General features: G+C 52.7%; 1 protein-coding gene and 1 long non-coding RNA gene across 9 annotated transcripts in view; one reads left to right on the plus strand and one right to left on the minus strand.

Annotated features, from left to right (window-relative positions):
- The window catches only part of FCHO1 (FCH and mu domain containing endocytic adaptor 1), a 26892-nt gene extending 13798 nt beyond the window's left edge, over nt 1–13094 (minus strand). For 4 of the 8 annotated variants that reach the window (XM_038566888.1, XM_038566887.1, XM_038566883.1 and 1 more), the window contains exons 1-5: nt 13004–13094; nt 7306–7376; nt 2959–3050; nt 2020–2094; nt 823–964 (exon numbers count right to left, since the gene is read on the minus strand). In XM_038566888.1, the coding sequence (XP_038422816.1) occupies nt 823–964; nt 2020–2094; nt 2959–3050; nt 7306–7332 (336 nt within the window). In that variant the 5' untranslated portion in view covers nt 7333–7376; nt 13004–13094. Of the gene's footprint in view, nt 1–822; nt 965–2019; nt 2095–2958; nt 3051–4648; nt 4728–7305; nt 7377–9768; nt 9877–13003 lie in introns of those variants that run through there. The other 4 variants (XM_038566886.1, XM_038566884.1, XM_038566885.1 and 1 more) reach the window with 4 other exon arrangements.
- On the plus strand, nt 6358–15845 carry LOC111091358. The gene is made up of 4 exons (XR_005375018.1): nt 6358–6470; nt 8996–9083; nt 11461–11752; nt 15484–15845. It is a non-coding gene; the product is annotated as an uncharacterized LOC111091358 (long non-coding RNA).
- The last annotated feature ends 5496 nt before the right edge of the window (nt 15846–21341 follow it).

The following is a 21341-nucleotide window of genomic DNA, read 5'->3' on the forward strand; positions in this document are numbered from 1 at the left end:
TGAGATCAAGACCAGAGCTGAGATCAAGAGTCAGATGTTCAACTAACTGAGCCACGAAGGCACCTGATCTGTCCCCCAGTTTAAAAAACATGATAAAACAGAAAATCTACCATCTCAGCCTTTTTTTTTAAGTAGGCTCCATGCCCAGCATCTTTAAGTGTACAGTAGTAACTACTACTCATTCCCTTTTTATACCTAAAGGGACATATATATCTTTATACCTAAAGGAATAGTGGCTTGGAGCCAATTAAACTTTATTTTTTATTTTTATTTTTTTAAAGATTTTATTTATTTATCCATGAGAGACACACACAGAGAGAGAGAGAGAGAGAGGCAGAGACACAGGCAGAGGGAGAAGCAGGTTCCATGCAGGGAGCCCAATATGGGACTCGATCCCGGGACTCCAGGATCACGTCCTGGACTGAAGGTGGTATTAAACCCCTGAGCCACCGAGCTGCCCTAAACTTTATTTACTGGCACTGAAATCCAAGAGTCATATAATTTTCACCTGTTGTGAAATATTCTTTTGTTTCCGCCCCACCATTTAGAAATGTAAAAACCATTCTTGGCTCTCAGGTTATCCAGGGCCAGGCTAGGTTTGCTCTGTGGCCCATGGTCTGCAGACCTCTGGTCCAGAATTCTGAGCCTGAAATTTGACAATGCTCAGGTTTTGTGGGATTCTGGGTTTGATGCCGTGGAATTAACAGAATTCTCAGAGGTGCGCACAGGGGGCTGGCGGTTCAAAGGCCCCAGTAGTTCTGGGATCTTTGCAGCCCCCCGCCGCCCCCCTCCCCCAGCTGGGCAGTGCCCACCAGCACGCACCTTCTTCTGTATCTTGAGCTGCTCCTCGCCATAGCGGAGCACGTCCTTGATGAGGTCCTGCAGCTTCCGCGTCAGCTCCAGGTGGCAGAGCGCCAGCTTGTCTGAGGAGACGCGGAAGACCTCCCAGAGTGGGGCGAAGGTCCTGGAAACAGGTCACACCCAGGGTCCAGCAGGCCCAACCCCCCTGGGGGCTCCTCAGACAGCACAGCAGGTGCCTACTGTGCTCCAGGCCCTGTGAGGCAACTGCACCATGACTACAAGACAGGCCTGTGACAGATGGGGAACTGAGGCATAGGAGGCTCCACAGCTCACCCCAGGCCCCTCAGGAAATGAGCATCAGAGCTGTTATTTAAATCCAGGCCTTGAGGCCCCCCAGGGCCTCACTCCGGACTCCAGGCCCTAGCTAAAACACAAGGGCAGCCACAACTCAATTTGCTCAAAACCAAGTTCACAGGGCTTTCCCACATCAGCAGAAGCCCTCTTTGGCTCCCCTCATATCTCTTCTCCCTGCTGCCTCCCATCCATACCCTCCCCCTGAAAATTTTTGCCCCAGGGCATCTCCAGGAAATTTTACTAGTGCCACTGGGGACCACATCACCTGTGGCCCCCCCCCTCCCCCCATCCCACCTCCAGTCTCATCTCCTCCTCACTCGGCCCTGCAGCCATGCCAGCTTCTTTGCACCTTGAACATTCAGAATCCATTGTTGCCTCAGGGCCTTTGCACTGGCTGAGCTGCCTGCCGGGGTCTCTGACCCAGATACCCCTGTAGTTGGCTCGGTCTCATCATTGCCCACGCCAGAGGAAGCACCTGACTTTTCTCGAGCTTTTCACCCCAGGAAAGGACTTTTGTTCATGTTTGCAGTTAACATCTGTCCTGCCCCACACCCCACAGGTATGTGGCACGAACATGGCATGAAGGTGACTGAGGACTTATCGCTGCTGGGTGTCCAGTACCTAGAGTGGTGCCCGCACACAGCAGGTACTTGGTAAACATGTGTTCGATAAATGAATGAGGTAGTATGTGAATGAGTGAATTACATTCCTTTGTCCAATTAGCCCCTTAAGTGGGGGAGGGTTGACTCCCTAGTCTACATATCATTTGTGTGAAGAGACGTCCACCCAAGAGTAGGCTCTGGATACCCCAGAACCCCGCAGCCTCGGTGACCCCTGCCCCAGCACCAGCCCCAGCCCACTCACCCCACGGGGGTCCCATTGCTGGCCAGCTTGGAAAGTTTCGCCATAGCCTTTGAGTAGGTCTCCTCGATGGTGGCCCTGAGTAGAACAGAGAAAAGATGTGAAAGGTTCTGGGCACCCTTGGGAGACGCTCCATTCCCCTGGGCCTCTGCCCCATGGAGGCATTTTGTAATAGCAGCACCCACAGGGCGCCGCAGACAATCGTGGATGGATCCAGGAACTGAAGGCCCTCAAAGTAAAGCGTGGCCCCCGTCCTGTACAGCTTGGACGGGTCTGGCTATCCAGCCACAGAGAGAAAAACCTGGTTATCACCTTTTGAACTCTGCTCGGATTTTTTTTTTTTTTTTAATTTATGATAGTCACAGAGAGAGAGAGAGAGGCAGAGACACAGGCAGAGGGAGAAGCAGGCTCCATGCACTGGGAGCCCGACGTGGGACTTAATCCCGGGTGTCCAGGATCACGCCCTGGGCCAAAGGCAGGCGCCAAACCGCTGCGCCACCCAGGGATCCCCCCTCTGCTCGGATTTAACGGGCGTCCACCTAGTGAGCGGCCGGGGAGCAGAAGGCTGCCTTGCAATTTGAATTTATTCTGTTTTCTGGGATACGGACGTGGGAGCATTTACACGCCGAAATGTAGATTTATTCCATCATACATGTGTTTTATCATACTCAGGGCATGAGGTTGAGTTTTCAAAATTCCCCCTGTAAGTAGGTCATATCATCGTCTCTTTGGGAGGAGGCGTCAGAAGCCTTGGAATGGTTGACGGGCGGACGTGGGGCTGCGGTGCGGAGAACCGCTGGTTAGGAGGGTCCCCCAGGTGGGGCAGGTGAGGCGTGGCCGAGGCGGGATGGGCGGGGCCAGGGCGGGGCCACGAGTAGCGGAGGCGGCGGGGGGAGGGGCTGTGGGGCGTGGCCCGGGGTGGGCGGGGCGTGGGGACCTCACCTCTCCCGGATGAAGTCAGCCAGCTCCTTGGTGGAGATGGGCCCCTGCTTCACGCTGTGGTACAGGACCTCGAAGCCATGGTTCTTCTCACCCTGCAGGGGACGGACGGGGGTGGAGACTGAGTAAAGGGGTGGAGGAGACGTCATGGTCGCCTAGCAACGGGGGCGTGGCCAGAGCAGCCAACCACAGAAGCCAACCCCTTGGTGGCAGGGATTGCTTCCGGCCTGAGCCTGTTGCCTAATGACCCCTTGGTCACAAGGATTGGCTCATGGGCCTTAAGTTGGCCCAACCAGAGAGAAGCTGGAGGTTTTGTCCCATGGCTGACGGAGAGATGCTCTCTTAAGCGGGTTGCCTCTGTCTCTTTGTGTCTCCATCTTTTTAGGTGTCTCTCTGCCTCTGTTTCTGTCTCAGTCAATCTTCCCCTGTTTTTCTGTCTGTGCCTCTCTTTTTTTTTTTTTTAATTTTATTTATTTATGATAGGCACACAGTGAGAGAGAGAGAGGCAGAGACACAGGCAGAGGGAGAAGCAGGCTCCATGCACCGGGAGCCCGACGTGGGATTCGATCCCGGGTCTCCAGGATCGCGCCCTGGGCCAAAGGCAGGCGCTAAACCGCTGCGCCACCCAGGGATCCCTGTGCCTCTCTTTAAATGTGGAGTTATGTGGGCCTAGGAGATACTGGGATCCAGGTGGAAACCATGAAATTTGTAAAGAAGTCTGAGTAAAAACTATGTTGAGTCGAGTTACTGGATCAAGCCAAGCTTGAAAGCCATATTTCCTCACAGCGTTTCACTTTTGTGAGCCAATATAACCCCTGTTGGTTAAGTCACTGTTTTCTGTTTCCCTTCCACACCAAGACTCCCTTTCTGAGATGCCCAGAGCATAGTCTGGGTCTGACGCTTCTCTCAGGACCCAGCAATGTCCAGTACAGGGTGGAGCAAAAAAAGGGCATTTGCCTTTGTTGAATAAATGAACAGATGAGTTATTCTGCTGTCATCTGGGGCTGGTGGGAACAGTGCCTCTACCTGGGTGCCTTGCACAGCACCTCTTTCCTCCCAGTTCTGGGGTCACCATGGTGGGGGACGCAAGTGCTGTGCTGTGTGATCTGGGCAAGTCACTGTCCCTCTCTGAACTTTTAGTGGCTCCTTGTTAAGATGGGACAGGGGAGTCATCCACCTCTCCTATGAGGGCGAAGCAAATGCCAAGGTGATCCACACCAGGGTCCCCCAAATCCCCAAAGGCAACCCCAGTTTTTGCGAATTCATGGCATTAGTTAACATTTTGTGCTAAGTTTGCTCATTTCTTCTCCAAATACATTGACTTAAAGAGGGAACTTTTACCATTATTCCAGTTAGAAGCCCTGGCCCCCAGACCATAATGAAAGGAATAGGAAAAAATAAGGCAGCAACTGTTTTTCTGCCAGCCAGATCCTGTGACATGTGAAGGGCATCATGTCTGAACAGTGAGTTGTTCATCAAAAAAGGGAGATGAGCTGGGGTCTGAGGACCTGGAGACAATTTAGTGCCGAACAGGCCCTTGTAAGCAAGACCAAAAGAAGAAGCCTGTGGAGAAATCCGGTGATATTTAACTCCCAACACACATCCCTGGAGTGATCCCTTTGGCAGCAGGTCCTCCGTTAACAGTGGTTTCCTCTACCTTCTTCCAACCTGCGGAGTTTACCTTCCCGCTTACCTGAAACCAGAAGGCTGAAGCCAGAAGTCACAACCTGATAATCCCTCTTGCTGCATAAATGGAGAAACTGAGGCCAAACCTGGGGCAGACACAGCACAGCCTCAAGCTCAAATCTCCCCAACAGGCACTCCTCATTCTAGCATCATTGACAGCTCCCTATTTCCTACCAGCGGCTAAGGTACAAAGCCCTTAGCTCGGAATTGTCTTTCCAATCTCATCTCCCAGCATCCTCTTGGCCTCACCGGCAAAATGGCAAGCAGTGCAAAGACATGCTGTGCCTTCCTACCACTGCACCTTTGCCTGGGCTGTTCTGCAACCCAGCTCATCGGGCTGCATCTCTTTCCACCCATCCAAATCCTTCCACATCTCAAGGATCATTTGCAGGCCCACCTCCCTCAGGAATTTTCTCAGACCCTCACTTCCCAGAATGTTCAATATTGCTCCCTCCTACTTCCCAGGAATATGTCTCAGGGCCTCCTTTTATGCACTGGGTCACTCTGAGCTGGTGACTTTACCTCTCGGCCTCAGTCTCCTCATCTGACAAATGGGGACAATGACAGCAGCCACCTCCCAGGGTCTTGGTGAGATGAGGCTGGGACAGTGCTGAACACAGGGCTTCCTGCACCGTGGTGAGGGCTCAGCAAACAGGCCCAGTGGCCCCCGCCTGCCCCACCCAGGGGATCCTCGGGTAAGGCTGCACCAGGCACTGCCGCCCAGGCCAGCATCTGGGGCTGACTTGGAGCCAACCCCTGGCCTGTTTCCCAGACCTGGCAAGGCCCCCAGTGGTATCTGCCTCTCTCAGGCTGTGCTGGCAGCGAGGGTCCCCGGAGGGCTGTCTTGGGCCTGTATCTCTTATCAGAACCTCTGGACTCCAGTCTCGTCCCTATGTCAACCTCAGAGGGATCTTTCTAACACAGCTTGATCATATCTCTCCCCTGCTCACGCTTCCCCCATGACTCCCCAGTGCCCTCTATGCATCCAGGCTGCCTTGGCCCAGTGGGACTGAGGCATCCGTATCTGGCTTGATCTCCCCTAACTGGAGCCTCCTTCAGGCCAGCCAGGGCACCAGCGCCACCCAGCAAAAAGCCACCAATACAAGCAATTGATTAAAAGAAACAGTGATAGACATCCCTGAGACCTGAGGAGGCAGGAGTTTCATCCCCTTTCCCAGATGGGATGGGAAAACTGAGGCCAAGTGACAGAAAGTCACTTGCCCAAGGGCTCCTAGCAGAGCCCAAATCAAATCCTCATCCAGTCTCTACCAGGCTATCTTGGGTGGGGAGTGCATTGGGGGTGGCTTCTATTTTCCCTCTGCTGATCTGAATTTTCTGCAGTAAGCTTGCATGCCTCCTGCAATTAAAAAGCATTTGAAATAAATGTAGGTGCCTCATACCATTAAACAGAATTTAAAATAAATGTAGGTGCCGCTGTCAGGGTTCCAAAATGTGGGCAACAATTGATCATCAAACAGGCAATCCCCTTACAAAGAGGCCCCAAAGGGGGCTCGGAGAGGAGTGGGCCCCTTGCTGGGGTCACACGCGGGTGAGAAAGTGGAGGTCAGGTCCCATCTCCCTTCTGCTCTCTCCCCCCACCCCTCTCCGCAGGTGGCAAGGGGGGTGAGGCCCCTTTAAGAAAGCAAGTGGCAGTAAGAGGAGCCCCAGCTGGGGAGGGAGCAGGCCTGTTGCCAGGGGCAACCAGTTGCCTAGCAACAAGCTTCCTTTCCAGGAGCTCAGGGCCCTACTGGGGAAGGGGCTTTCAGCCCTGGTCCTCCCTAGACTCTTCTGTTCACACATCCTCTGTGGCTCCTCATTAGGCCGGCCCTGTAAGTGTGTCCCTGTGCCCTCAACTAGTCACCTGTGTCCCACTTCTGGGCTTCTGCTCAGGCTGTTCCCCCTGCCTGGAACATCTTTCTGACCTCTTGGAAAATCTCACCCCTCAAAGCCCACAGCAAACATGGCTCAGTGTCCTGGCCCCTCCTCTGGTTGCCCCCCAGGCTGGGCCCAGCCCTGACCCTGCGGGGCTGAAGGTTTCTGGCTGGCTCTCTGTCTCCCAGAGTGCAAGCTCCTCGGGGTCAGAGCCAGGACGAAGCCTTCAGAGGAGCCTTAGCACCTTCCACAGTCGGTTGGGTGTGGAGTGGTGGTGGTGGGGAGGGAGGGAGGGAATGAAGGGAGGAATGAAAACAAGTGTGTCTCGCTCAGCTCCCTGGAGTCATAGTATGAGGTCCCCAGCCCAGAAGGCAGAAGAGTGAGGGGGCCACTCCCTAGTGGCCCAAGTCAAGAAACCCCCCAAATCTCCAGAATGGGAAAGACGTGGAAATTCCCTGGCTGAAATGACCCTGGATCCTGGAATTTTGGCCTGGCCCTGGGTTCGAGCCCTGATGCTACATTTGCTCACCAGGCAGCTTGAAAAGAGAATCCTACTCTGGGCCTCAGTTTCTCCATTGTTCAAGCTATGACTTGCCCAAGTCATAGCTCCAGGGTCACAAGGCCCGTGAGGTCAGAGGATATAGACACAAACCCAGCCTGACTCCTTCCACTTTACCTTCTATACCTTGCTGACCCTCCACTTGTCCAAGGCTCTGCCTATAAGCTGTCAAGTCCCCCCATCTCCATAAAAGCCCTTCCAGGGGCCCCCATCAAAATAAAAGTGGGTCTTACCCAAAAATGCTCTCCAAAATACGACATCCTGATGCCCTCTGTGGAGACCCCTGCAGGCTCCTGTTTAGTGCCTGTCCAAAGAGAAAAGCAAATTTGAGCTGCAAAGCCATGGCCAGCTTGGACCTGAAGAGGGGAAATTCCAATTGTCCTCCCCGTGGAGGAGGAAGAGAGATGATAGAGGAGGAACCAAAAGCCCCAGGCTGGGAGCATGCCGGGGCCCCTGAGATGATTCATCCTTAGGCCTGGCCCCTAAGCAACCTCCATTCTAGGGGGACAAATATGGATCTAGATGCCCCAGGTCCTGTGGGATCAGAGCTGGGCTGGATAGAGGGATAGGGGCCCAGTCTAGAGGGAGCCTACTCTAGAGGAAGGGGCATGGGAGTTGGGGTTTTTTAATACAAATAGGAGTTCACTGGGAGGGGGGCAGCAGAGTACTGGATGAGCCCCAGCCTAAGCAGAAAATCTCAGGGCCATTTCACAGATGGGAAAACTGAGGCCTCCCTATAGAAGAGAAGCCACTTGCCAAGGTCACAGAGCCAGGAAATGACAGTAGGTTCACACCCTGGGCCAACTGATCAAGACCTGAGCACTCAGCACCACGCTGGGCAGCTCCTATGGGAAAGAGTCTGCTGAGAAATGGACACTGGGACTATGATCAGGCACAAGGGGGTCGGGGTCCCTCCAGTGTCCCCAAGGATCCCTTGGGGTCTCCTAAATCCCTCTACAATGGTCCCCATCTTATGCACACTCCTGGGCTAGACAATGCACCCCTCACCATGATGACCCAGCTGATAGTGGAGCCCCTATGGGTCCTAACCCTGACTCCCAGAAGCCAGTGTCTGAGTCACTATGCAGCTCTGTGCCTCAGTTTTCCCATCTGCAAAACAAGAGGGGATGCCTCGAAGGGGTCTTGCTGGGGAAATCCAGGCCTCCCTGAAGAGGGGGCTGGGCCAAGCCGCCTGGCGAGGGAGGGACACTTGGTGTCCTTGGCACGTTCTGGACTTTGGGCTTGTCACAGGAGCCCGCAGGCCTCATCCATAATTCATGACCCCTCGGGGAGCTCGGCAGCAGCTGGGAGCCCAGGAGGCACAGTGGCAGCAGGGACAGGGCTGGTGACCACAAATGGGCAAGCTCCTCGGGCTTCACAAGGAAAGGACCAAGCAAGGACCTCAGAGGAGGCTGCCTTCACCGAGACTCAGTTTATCTAATCTTGAAAGTGAGTTTAACTGGAACCATTACCCAGGTTCCTTGACTTCTATGAGTTACCCAGCAGCCACCATGTGCCCACATGGCAAAGACAATGCCAGGGTCCATGAGATAATCCAGTCCTGAGACTGGTCCCTGAGAAGTCCCCAGCTGAGGGGTAGAGAGCTGGGCGCAGACACACCGGTCCTGCAGGCTCAGGGCTGGGCCAAATGGAAGAAGGGGCTGTGGGAACCTGGACCGAAGGAGGGGGCCATGGGAGTTGGGGTGCTGAAGCATGAATAAGAGTTCACCAGACAAAAAATTATTCAATTTCACAAATATTCCCAATGACCCCCCCTGTGCTGGGTGATGCAGGGGCCCCTGAGAAAACCGTCACTGGCACTGTCCCTGAGGAAACCCAGTTTGGTAGGGGGGCATGCTGGGCTGACATCCGAAAAGGATTAAAGCTCTAAAATTCCCATCTCCTGTCTTCATTTCTGTCCAGGATTTAGGCCTCGAGCATCTCCAAATCCCTCAGAGCTTCGCTGACTGATACGGGAACCACTAACCTGGTGTGGTGACTTCATTAGAATGTATGTAAAATTAAATACCATTAACCTCCCCCAGCTCCTCAGTTGGGCCAGCCTTGCTTTCAGGGCTCAGCAGCCACACGGGCCTGGTGGCCGCCCTATCGGACAGCACAGGTAGAGAAAGTTGTGCTAGAAGATGCTTCTTAGAGGATCCAAGGAGCCACCGGGCCCAAGTTCCCCAGGAACCGAGGATCTCACTACTGTTTTCGCAACTCCCGTTAGATGGCCCCTCCCCCCACAATGCACCGAGGGCCAGTCCGTACCCAACTCCCCCAACAGGTACGGCTCCCTCAACCTTCACAGCCACACCGTGGGACCCAATCGCACCTTTACAGATGCAGAAACTGAGGCACAGAATAGTAACTCAAGTCCCGGGGGGTGCTGTGATTTTGTCCCTGGCCTGTCTGCCAAAAGAACGCCTGTTTGGAACCACCTAGTGTGGCTCTGGGTCTCTGTGTCCCCTCTGCTCCCCCACAACCAGTCCCACGGCTCAGAACCCCAATGGGGGGCAGGGGGGCAGAGCGAAGGGTGGCCCTCCCGCAGGCTCCTGCCCGGCCCAGGAAGTGACACCTGCTGTGTCTCTCGGAAACCCCAGGCCAGGCAGAGGGGCCCCTCCTTCTATTCCTGAGGGGGGCGAGGGAAGGCAATGGGGTGGGGGGGGGCTCCTCCTGACAGGGCTCAAACTCACCGGACAGGGCAGCGAGCAGGGCTGGGGCCCCTGACAGACAGGGTGGGCACCAGGAGATGGCCACGCGGCCCCTGCCACTTCCGTCAGCACCAAGCGGAGGCCTGTGTGCGTGGGGGGGACAGGAAGCTCACCCTGCCCCGCCTACCGCCCAACCGCCACCTCACCTCCCCCACCAGGCCCGCACCCCTGGGACTTCTCAGGCACTGGGCCAGCCACAGATGGGTAAACTGAGGCACCTGAGCCTAGGGGCCCCCAGCCTGGGGCTGTTATTACCCAACAAATAATAATCATGATGACAGTGGTGAAATTATAGCAGGCCACACACTGCGTCCATCCTGGGCTAAGCTTTTCCACGGCTCACCATCCCCATCCCCGGGTGGGTGACCGATTCACAGAGGGGGACCCAAGGCTCAGAGAGGGGAGTGTAACATGCTCGTGTCTGCACAGCTGACACTCAAAACCCAGGGCTGCGTGACAATGTTCATGGGCCCCTTCCTCTAAATAATTAAAAAAAAAAAAAAAAAGACTTCAAACTATATGTTACAAATTGCCTTGGCACAGAGATGAATATATTAATAGTATGTGTTAAAATGAATTCGTTAAGAATAAGTAAATAAATAAATAAATAAATAAATAAATAAATAAATAAATAAAATGTATTCTTTGACCCCCAAGCCCATGTTTTTTCCCTTCTGATTCTGAAAGAAGTTAAAACATCTTATCTTTCATGGGCCTCTGAAAGTGCCGTGTCCAAGACATGGAGGCCTCTCTACCTGATGGAGAAAATAGCTTTGCTCCAACCCAGGACTCTGGGCCTCCACAGCACCAGGGCAAAGCCCAAAGCTGGACAGGGACTTGCCCAAGGTCACACAGCAGGCAGTCAGCTGGACCAGGATGCCCCCCATCCTCTGGAAGCGGAGAGGAGTCCTGGGGGGCGGGGGCAGGTGTCTGACAGCCCCAGGTGCTGCCTGGAGATTCTGCTTTCCCAGCACCAATTCCCCAAAACCCACAGCTCTGCGCAGGGTCGAGCATGTGAGCAGGCCCAGGAACAGATAAAACAAGACAGGACTGGAGTCAGCAAAGGCAGAGCTCACTGGCTCTAAGCCACCTGTCCAGAGCCCTGACCTCCTGCTGTGACCTTGGGCCTACCCTGACCTCTGTGCCTCCAGGGTCCTATGAAACAGGCTCTGACATTTTGCTCCTCCTGGACACTAGTGTGTGCATAGTGGGGGGCCAGTCTGAGATTTTTCTCTCCCTTTCCAGTGACTAGCCAGCCTTGTGGCCGCGCTGTTTCAATGACCTGTCCTGTCAGGAGCCTCCTCCCTTCGCCACCGGCCACCAGTGACCTTTACACAATCTGGCTCGACTCTTACAATGGCGCTTCGAGGCAGTGTCTCATCTTGACCATCACCCCAATGGGGAAACTGAGGCACATGCCCCATGTCGCACAGTGACCAGGCTGTCAAGCTCAGTAATTTTTCCATCCTCCGCCACTAGTCTCCTCCCTTTATCATCTCTTTGGCAAACACCTATTGAGCGCCAACTGTGTACCTAACTGGCGGGCTCTAGAGACGCAGCTGGCAACACCCTGGCAGGCTCCCCTCTCTCCTCCCTTCTCCCTGTCAGCTGTGACCTCATTTATGATCGCTAATATTGTAATTAGTATTATAATGACCGTGTCTGTATTTACAGGGCTCCCGTCTTCCCACGTCTCCTCTGATCTTCCAAGGGGGATCCAGCCCATTTCACAGGAGAATATACCGAGGCCCAGGGGGGCAAAGCCACACACGGGAGGAATCAGTTTGAACCTGGTGGTGTTGGACTCCCAGCTCTGAGCTCACCCCTGTGCCCACCGCAGAGTCAGGGGACAGGCTGGCCTGGTGCCTTCCACCTCCTCCTACCCGCCACCCCACCCATGGAACCGGCTCACCCCTGGCGTGGGTGACAATATATGGGTCAGGGTGTGCCCCAGGCAGTCCCACCGGTAAGACGAGGGCGGTGGAGCCCCTATTCCAATGATTGCAGCCGGGTAACATGTTTTACTCTCTGGCAGAACAGCCCTTGCAGCAAGGCCAGAGTGACCACGAATCCATTTTGCAGCACCATAAACTGAGGTTCAGAGGCTAGCAAGGCATGTCAGGGGGTCTCCAAACCCATTGCCCTCTCACCCCCAAACCACATCTTAAGTGAAGTAGGGAGTTATAGTTTGGTATATGGTGGGGTGTGTGGGTTCAGAATCTGTAGAGAATACAGCCTCTCAAGCCCTCATCCCTATTTTCAAAGGAGAAAACCAAGGCTCACAGAGGTGCTGTCACCTGCCCAAGGTCACCAGTGAGGCAGGTCCATCAAAGCTGCCTCCTGGTCCCCACTGCGGCTGGGGCAGGCAACTCCCAGATTTGAGGCAGATGGAGGGGCCGCCCACCCCACAACCCTCCTCCGCACCCCACTCGCAGTCAGCCTCCGGCGAGATCCTAATTTACCTCGATTTATTTTAATCCCAGAGAACAGATGCTGCTGCCCACCCCCCACTGAGGCAGGGACCACCCCCAAGTCCTTGCTTCAGGCCCTCCCAGGCCTGGCCTGGCCCGTCCCAGAGAGGCAAGGCACCCCACACTGACCCCCTCCCCAGAATTCCAACTTTGGGGGTCCCTGCAGAGGATGACAGTGAAACGCCCCCCACCTCATCCTTGCGGTAGGGGACTGGGATAGAACAGTCTAGAGGAGAGGCCCGGGGACCCCCAGCTCCTCCTCCAGGCCCATCACGGTTCACAGTGGAGAAAAAGGGAAGGGGCTTCTTCCATCTTGGTCCTCAGGGGTCTGCAGACCAGAGGTGGAAAGAGGGAAATTGAGCGTGGTCTCCACTTCGGCTGTCTGGGTCCCAGGCTGGAGGGAGAGCGGCGCCCCCATCTTTGCAGCCCTGGAACCTACACCCAGATCCAGGCTTAGAATAAAGGGATTTGGGGAGGGGTCTCACGTCATAGCCACCATCCTGCACGCTCCGGTTCTAGGCCAGGAGACGGGGGACTTGGAGAGGGGTCCCTGTCTCCCTCCGCAGGCCCTGGATGATGGTCTCTGGGAGGCCAGGGGCCCACCGCGCAGCCCCCAACCCCCAGCTCGCCATCCCTCCTGCCCCGCCGCGCCTTTGCCCCCAGTGGCCTCCGGGGCTACCGGGCGCGGTGCGCATGAGGGGCTGCGCGGGCCAGGGGACTCGGGGGGTCCCGAGGACAGCACTCACCTCCCGAGCTCCGGCCGAGCCCCGCGCCCGCCGCCACCTGCGGCTCGGTCTCTGACACCCGAGCCCGCCCCGCCCCTACCTCCGCGGCTGCGGCGCGGCTGCCGCCTGGCTCCGCCCCCGGGGCGTGGCGTCGAGAGTCCCCACCCACCAGACGGCCCCCGGAGGCGGGGGCGGGGCTGGAGCCCGCGCGGCCCGCCATTGGGCCATTTAGGCGGCCGGCTCCGTCAGTCCGGAGAGCTGATTGGCTGATCCAGAGATGAGGCTGCTTTTTTTTTTTTCTCATTACCCCCCACTTCCACCACCCGCAGTGTATTTGCATAAGTTAAAGCAACAGGCTCCTCTCCCGCCACCGGAGACCCAGGGGGAGGGCGAAGGGGTGAGCAGTTTATCGGGGTCCCACCGTGTGCCGGGCACTGAGCGGGGCTCATGTGAGGTCCCCACAGGCTTGCGGGCGGGACGTCATTGATTCCCATTTTACAGATGGAGAAAAACACCGTGGAGGCAGGAACTTGCCAGGAGGCCACACGGCAAGCCCACATCCTTGGGGGCAGTCTCAGGGAGCTGGCCCCAGGACTGGGAAGAGCTATCCCCAAGAATGCTGTCTTGCCACAAATCAGAAAGGCTTTCGTCCCCCACACCTGGGCCCTCATAAAATGAGATGTCAAATGCCCCTTGCCGTTCAACCCTTCATTGAAACACTGGGGTGACCTCCCGCCTCAGGCTTGCTCCCCCATCAGCAACCCCAGCTCAGTAAGGGCAGCTCAGGAGCGTGGGCCAGAGGCCCTGGAGTCTCACAGTCTTCTCTTCCTGACCTCCACGCTGTTCCTACTGGCCCCGTGTCTCTGAAACACCCCACTTCGTCCATTTTTCTTGTTTTTTTAATTTTAAAAAATATTTTATTTATTTATTTATTTATTTATTTATTTATTTATTTATTTATTATTTATTTATTTATTTATTCATGAGAGATACACAGAGAGAGAGACACAGGCAGAGGGAGAAGCAGGCTCCATGCAGGGCCCCCGATGTAGGACTCAATTCCAGGTCTTCAGGATCAGGCCCTGGGCTGAAGGCGGTGCTAAACCGCTGAGCCACTGGGGCTGCCCCTCGTCCATTTTTCTGTATGCCCCGGTGGCAAGAGACCAGGCCTGTAGGCTGCCTCTGCTTCCTACTTGGGTCTCTTGTTGCCTCCACCCCTGCCCCTAACAGTCCCTGCTCCCCTGGCAACTATAGATGTGTTTTTTTGTTTGTTTGTTTATTTGTTTATAATAAATGAGTTATTTTATTATTTTTATTTTATTTTATTTAAAGATTTTATTTGTTCACTCATGAGAGACACACAGAGAGATAGGCAGAAACACAGGCAGAGGGAGAAGCACACTCCATGCCAGGACCCCGATGTGAGACTCTGTCTCAGGACCCCAGGATGGGATCATGACCTGAGCCGAAGGCCGACACTCAACTGCTGAGCCACTCAGGCGTCCCTAAACGATTTATTTTAGAGCTGTTTTCAATCTACGGGTTGTTGTTTTTTTTTTTTTAAGATTTTATTCATTCATTCATGACAGACACACAGAGAGAGAGGCAGAGACACAAGCAGAGAGAGAAGCAGGCTCCATGCAGGGAGCCTGACGTGGGACCGGATCCCGGGACTCCAGGATCACACCCTGGGCTGAAGGCAGGGGCCAAACCGTTGAGCCACCCAGGGATCCCCTCAATTTACGGAATTATTATGAAGATAGTACAGAGTTCTTATGTACCCCACACCCAATTTCCCCCCCTTTTTTAAGATTTTATTTATTTATTCATGAGAGACAGAGAGAGAGAGAGAGAGAGAGAGAGAGGCAGAGACATAGTCAGAGAGAGAAGCAGGCTCCACGCAGGGAGCCCAGTGTGGGACTCGATCCCAGGACCCCAGGGATCATGCCCTGAGCCGAAGACAGATGCTCAACCGTTGAGCCACCCAGGCGTCCCCAATTTTCCCTATTATTAGCACCTTTCATTAATATGGTACATTTGTCAGAATTAGTGAACCGATAATGGGACATTATTATTAACTAAAGTCCATATATTATTCAGATTTTCTCCACTTTCCCTAGTATCCTTTCTCTGTCCCAGGACTCCACATTACATATAGTCATCCAGTCCCCTTAAACACCTCTGGGGTGAGACAGTTTCTCAGACTTTCTTGGGTTGTTGTTGTTGTTGTTGTTGTTGTTTTTAAAGATTTCATGTGTTTATTCATGAAAGACACAAAGAAAGGGCAGAGACTTAGGCAGAGGGAGAAGCAGATTCCTCATAGGGATTCGATCTCCAGGCCTGGGATCACTACCTGAGCCAAAGGCAGACAGATGCTCAACTGCTAAGCCACCCAGGCTTCCCGGACTTTTTGGTTTTTGATGACCTCACCAGTTTTGAGAAGAACTAGTCAGGTGCCTTGTGGGAAATCCCCCATTTGTGGTTTGTTGGTGTCTTTTCAGGGCCCTGGGGTGACAGCTTTGAGGAGGACTACAGAGGTGAAGTGCTCTGCTTGTCACACCAAGTCCACAGGACATGCCATGGGTATGACTCTTCACTATGATGTTGACCTGGATCACCTGCCTGAAGTGGCCTCTGTCAAGTGTCTCCACTGTGGAGCGACTCTCTTCCTCCTGTTGATGCTGTGCCCTATGGAAGGAAGTCACCATGGGCCACCCACACACAATGGATGGGGAGTCACACTTCTCCCCACAAATTATTCTGAATTCCTCTCTTCTCCCTGTTTATCTCTTTGATCATTCACATCAGTATGGACTTATGAATATTTATTTTGTATGTTGAGTTAAAATCTAATATTACTTTATTGAGTTTTTTGCTCAAATGGTTTCAGCTTTGGTCATCAGAAGCTCAGGAGTCTTTGACATGCCCCCATCCCCCGCCGTGGTTTTCCCATCTTAACACGGCCTTACTTTGTCCCTACAAAATGCATCACGCTCATCTCATATATTTCCTGCCCCTCATCCTAGAATCAGCCTCTCCTAGGAGCAGCTCAGTGCGTTTTGCTGGAGAATATAGTAGTCTCCCCTTTTGCACAGTGTCAGTGGTCTGTGATCAACCGCAGTCCAGAAGCAGATGATAGTCCTGACATATGGTCAGAAGGTCAACAACAGCCTCATGCTACAGCACAAAGCCTGCGTCATTCACCTAGCTTCATGTCCTCACGTGGGCATTTTATCATCTCGCATCATCACAAGAAGGGCGAGTATAGGACAAGATGAGAATTTGAGAGAGAGAGATCACATTCACATAACTTCTATTACAATATATTGTCATAATGTGCCTAATTTATAAATTAAACTTTAGCACAGGTATATACGCACAGGAGAAATCATAGTATAGATCTAGGGTTCGGTACTACCCGTGGTTTCAGGCACCCACTGGGGATCCTGGCACGTATAACCCCCAGACAAGAGGGACACTGCTGTGCTAACACAAACAGAGATCTAGGCATTAGCTGTGCTGCTTGCTACTGGGGTGGGGGTGGGGGTCATTGCTTCTAGGCCCTCACAGCTGACAGAGCAAGGACACAAAATGTGTATATGATCTGTATATATACACAGACCTGTATCTCCATATATAACTGTGTATCTATATTAAGTTACACATGAATTCATGCAGATGTCTCCACGCCTAATCCATTAGCAAATGGATTCTTCTAGACTCCTTCCTTTGTCTGTCTCTAGCCTCTTACTGCAACAGTGAGAAATCTGGCTCCCACCCTCCACCCTCTGTTTGCTTAATTGCTCCAGTGTAGATATGTGGTGGTGGCTTCAGGATGTTGACCGGTGCCCACGGGTGAGGGTTTCAGACAGATGGAGGGATCACTTCCTTTCCAGCTCCAAACCATCCCCTAGGGCTTGGCATTCTCAGGAAAGACGCCGCACCCTCCCCGTAACCCTCTAGAGCTGTGTAGCAGAAGCCTGTGCACAGCCCTGTCCTGTCTCTGACCAAATCAGTCTCACTTCAGGGCCTTTGCCCCTGCTGTGCCCTGGGCTGGATTGTTCTCCCCCAGCTCTACATCTGACCAGGAGCTTAGTTCTTAGTTCCTACACAGAAGCCCTGATCAGTCTTCCTTCCAGCCCAATGATGACCCCCCAGGGTTAGGGCATTGTATTGGGCTCAGCCTCTCCCCCAACAGGCTGGAAGCTTCTTCCTGGGGGCCCTGGCACCACTCATAAGAGCCAACTGCATTTACACTCCCCATACAGGCCTCCCCCAAGCCCCAGCCAGGGTAAACGGGGTGGGGGCAGTGATTCATATTTTACAGGATAGAGGACTGAGGCTCCAGGACAAGAAGCTACTCTCTGGAGTCACACCCCAAAGACCTATCAGAGATAAGACTTGACTCAGGTGCACTGGTGCTGAAGCGCTCACCTGCCCTGACCTTGGATCCTAAAAGGATGCTGTGGGGATGAGGGGACGGGATGCAGAGCTGTCTGTTGGGGAAGGAAACCTGGGGTCCAGTCACTGCCAATACAGCCTGAGGCCACCTGGAGGTTCAGGGCAATTTTCTTATATCTGAGGTAGAGGAAGGAGGGGGCTGGGGGCCCACAGGGAAGTTAAGTAACATCTCCAAGGTCACCAGCAGCACAACCATTTCCTGAGCACCTACTGTGTGCTGGGTGGGGAAAGGCACATATGGTGTGTAGATGGGTGCCCGCCTTCTCCTGTCCTGGCAGCACCCCAGACTATGGACGAGAAGGAAATAGAGGAGGGTGACTTGCTGGCAGACACGGTGACATTTTAAAGGGAGTGGATCAAGAAGAGCCAGAGGAGGGCCTGGAGTAGGGTAGGACAGAACCAGAGGGAGAACAGGGAGGGCTTCCTGGAGGAGGGGCCCCTAGGAAGTGAGGCTTGGGAGATGAGAGCTATTGCACTGCTTTTCCTGGGAGAGGCAACCCCTCCCTCCTCCACCATTACCTCGTAAAAGCCCGCATCTTCCCAGGAAAGTGTCCGAGTCCCCAAGCCTACCGCTGTGCCCCCAGCCCCTGGAAGGGGAAGTCCCAGCTGCTCCATGGGGCATCCTGGCAGCTGTAGGGCCAGCCCCACCCCTGAGGTTCCCCTTGAGGAACTTCAGTATTACCAGTCTTCTCTCGGTTTCTTTAAAGACCAAGCCTGGGGCCCTGTGGGTCCCTCTGCCAGCTGTGTTCTCCCTCTTCCCCTAAGGTGGCTTCATCCTCAACCTCATGGGGCCTCCTCTCATCCCCAAGCAGCAGGTGGGTCCTCCTCTGGCACTGTGCTGCCCCCCACACCCGACACCATGGGTTGTTGTATCCTATGTGTCTGACACCCGCACTTGCTGGTTTGCCCCATGAGGGTGGCATCCAGTATTTGGGTGATGGATGAATGGCTGGGGGTGGCATCCAAGGTGAGGATACCGGGGGTGCAGAAGCCTGGAGGTGTGGTCTAGATGTTGAAAGAACATAGAAAAATCAGGGGACAGTCGTGGCTCAGGCTCGGGGTGCGTATCTGAGAGGGGCTGCCCAGGAGCCCGCTGTGCAGAGTGGGTGCCCGGGCCAAGGTCGCACATCCGGCTCCTGGCGCATGCTCCAGGGCCCCCAGGTGCTTGGCTGCCGCGGAGATATTTTTAGTGCACACTCGAGAGCAGAGGCTGGGCCAGACAGCTGTCAGGAGGGATTGGGGAGAGGGAGGAAGTAGACACAGAGAGACAGAAAAAAAAAAGAGAGAGAGGGAGAGAGAGAGAGGAGGAAGAGAGAGAAGACAGGAGGGAGACCCCAGGCCCCAAACCCTTCCACCTGTAGACACCCCAGAGCAGGAGCTGGCAAGCCACCGCTGAGTCCAAATTGAGCCCACAGCCCCTTTGTGCAGTTTTATTGGAATAGTCATTTCATTTTGTGTTCAGCTACAACGGGAGAGTTGAGTTGTCTGAACGGAGACTGCAGGGCCCGGAACACTGAAACAATTTACTGTCTGGCTCTACAGAAAACGTTTGCCAACTTCCCACCAAGACAAAACTATCTTCGCTGGGGGAACATCAGTGATCAGTTGATTTTTCACCACTATTTCTGATCCTCCTGCATCCAGGTACAAGGGAGGAGTGAACCTCTCAGCTCCTGAATCAGGTGGAGTCATGTGACCTGCTTTGGTCAAGGACATGAGAGAAGTGGGATGTCACTTCCTGGTAGTTAAGCCCTTAGGAACCTGTGCCTGATTCATCATGTCCTCTCCTTGCCTGGCCATCTGATGCTGTAGGTGGTAGGAGTCCTCTAATGCTGAGCTGACCGAGGGTGTTGAGAAACACAGCATCAGAAATCTGAAGGGCAGGGAAAGAACTGCCAAGTATTAAGGGCAAAAGCCCAGACTTCCTCACCTTCACCCAGTTTATTAAAATAAAAATTTGGGGGTGCCTGGGTGGCTCAATTGGTTGGGTATCTGCCTTCAGCTCAGGTCATGATCCCGGAGTCCCAGGATGGAGCTCTGCGTCGGGCTCCCTGCTCAGCCGAGAGCCTGCCTCTCTGTCTCCTTCTGCTACTCCCCCTGCTTGTTCCCTCTCTGTCAAATAAATAAATAAAATCTTTTTTAAAAAATAAAAATACAGGGATCCCTGGGTGGCGCAGCGGCTTGGCGCCTGCCTTTGGCCCGGGGCTGATCCTGGAGACCCGGGATCGAGTCCCACATCGGGCTCCCGGTGCATGGAGCCTGCTTCTCCCTCTGCCTGTGTCTCTGCCTCTCTGTCTCTCTCTGTGTGACTATCATGAATAAATAAATAAAATCTTAAAAAAAAAAAAAAAAAAAAAAAAAAAAAATAAAAAATAAAAATACAAAGTGGAGTTTTTTTCTAGGAATGTAAGGATAGATAAGTGTTAGAAAACCTAATAGGGTTAAAAGAAAGATAAACTTATCCTCTCCAGTGGTTCTTAACTTTATTTTGAGGCTCCATTATTAGATGCATACAAGTTTAGAACTGTGTGTAATTCTTGGTGAATTAAAAGCTCTAATTTGATAATCCTTATTTCTAAAAATATACAAAAATCTAACTTTATTAATATAAGCATATCAGCTTTGTTTCTTTAGCATTTCCCAGGTTTATTTTTTTCTCATCTTTTAAAATTTTCAGCATCTAAACATAAGTGTTTAGTTATTTCTTGTAGATAGCTTAAAATTTTGAATTAAAAAAAGATAACAGTCTGACCATCTTTTGTCCTTTAACTTGATCAGTTACATTTATTGTAATTGCTGGCAAATTGTATGTATTTTCATGATCTTATTTTGGGTTACCTGAACCTCCTTTGCTATGGAAGAATTATTTTGGATTAATTCTTTTTAATTCCAATTTTTTGCCCCCTACTAGTTTGGAAATTATAGACTGGCTCTATTTTCCTTGTATTTACTGTAACTATTAATATTTTCTACCCCACTCAACCAAGTAATGTGTCCTACTCCCCTCAAACAATACAGGCATACCTCAGAGATACTGTGGGTTCAGTTCCAGACCATAACCACAATAAAGCAAATATTCAAATAAAGCCAGTCAAATGAAATTTGAGGTCTTCCAGCCAGTGCCTATAAAAGTTATATTTGCACCACACGTAGTCTACTAATTGTGCAATAACATTGTGTCCAAAAAACGCACATACCTTTATTTTTTTAAAGATATTATTTATTTATTCATGAGAAATAGAGAGAGAGAGAGAGAGGCAGAGACACAGGCAGAGAGAGAAGCAGGCTCCACGCAGGAAGCACCATGTGGGACCCGATCCCGGGACTCCAGGATCACGCCCTGGGCCAAAGGCAGATGCTCAACCACTGAGCCAAGCCAAGTGTCCCGAAAAAAGCACATAGCTTAATTAAAAGATACTTTATGGCTGAAAAATGCTAAACATCATTTGGGCTTTCAGAGTTGTAACCACTGATCACAGACCACCATGACAAATATAGTAAGAGTTTGAAACATTGCTGAGAATTACCAAAATGTGACAGAGATGCAAAGTGAGCAGATGCTGTTGGGAAAAAAGTGCTGATTGACTTGTTGAACGCAGAGTTGCCTTCAATTTGTAAAAACCCAGTAAAATGAGGCATGCTTACACAAGGATTTTAAAACCTTACTCCACTCAACTGTTTTTTGCCATTGTTGCCTAATTTATTTACTTTATGTTTTTTTAAAAAATATTTATTTATTTATTGTTTTGAAAGAGAGAAAGCACACGAGCAGAGGGGAGGAGCAGAGGGAGAGGGAGAAGCAGAGGGAGAAGCAGATGCCCGCTGAGCAGGGAGCCCAATGCAGGATTCCGTCCCAGGACGTTGGGATCATGACCTGAGCCAAAGGCCAACAGTCAGC

This window comes from Canis lupus, chromosome 20 (genome assembly GCF_011100685.1).
Source record: "Canis lupus familiaris isolate Mischka breed German Shepherd chromosome 20, alternate assembly UU_Cfam_GSD_1.0, whole genome shotgun sequence".
Lineage (NCBI taxonomy): Eukaryota > Metazoa > Chordata > Mammalia > Carnivora > Canidae > Canis > Canis lupus.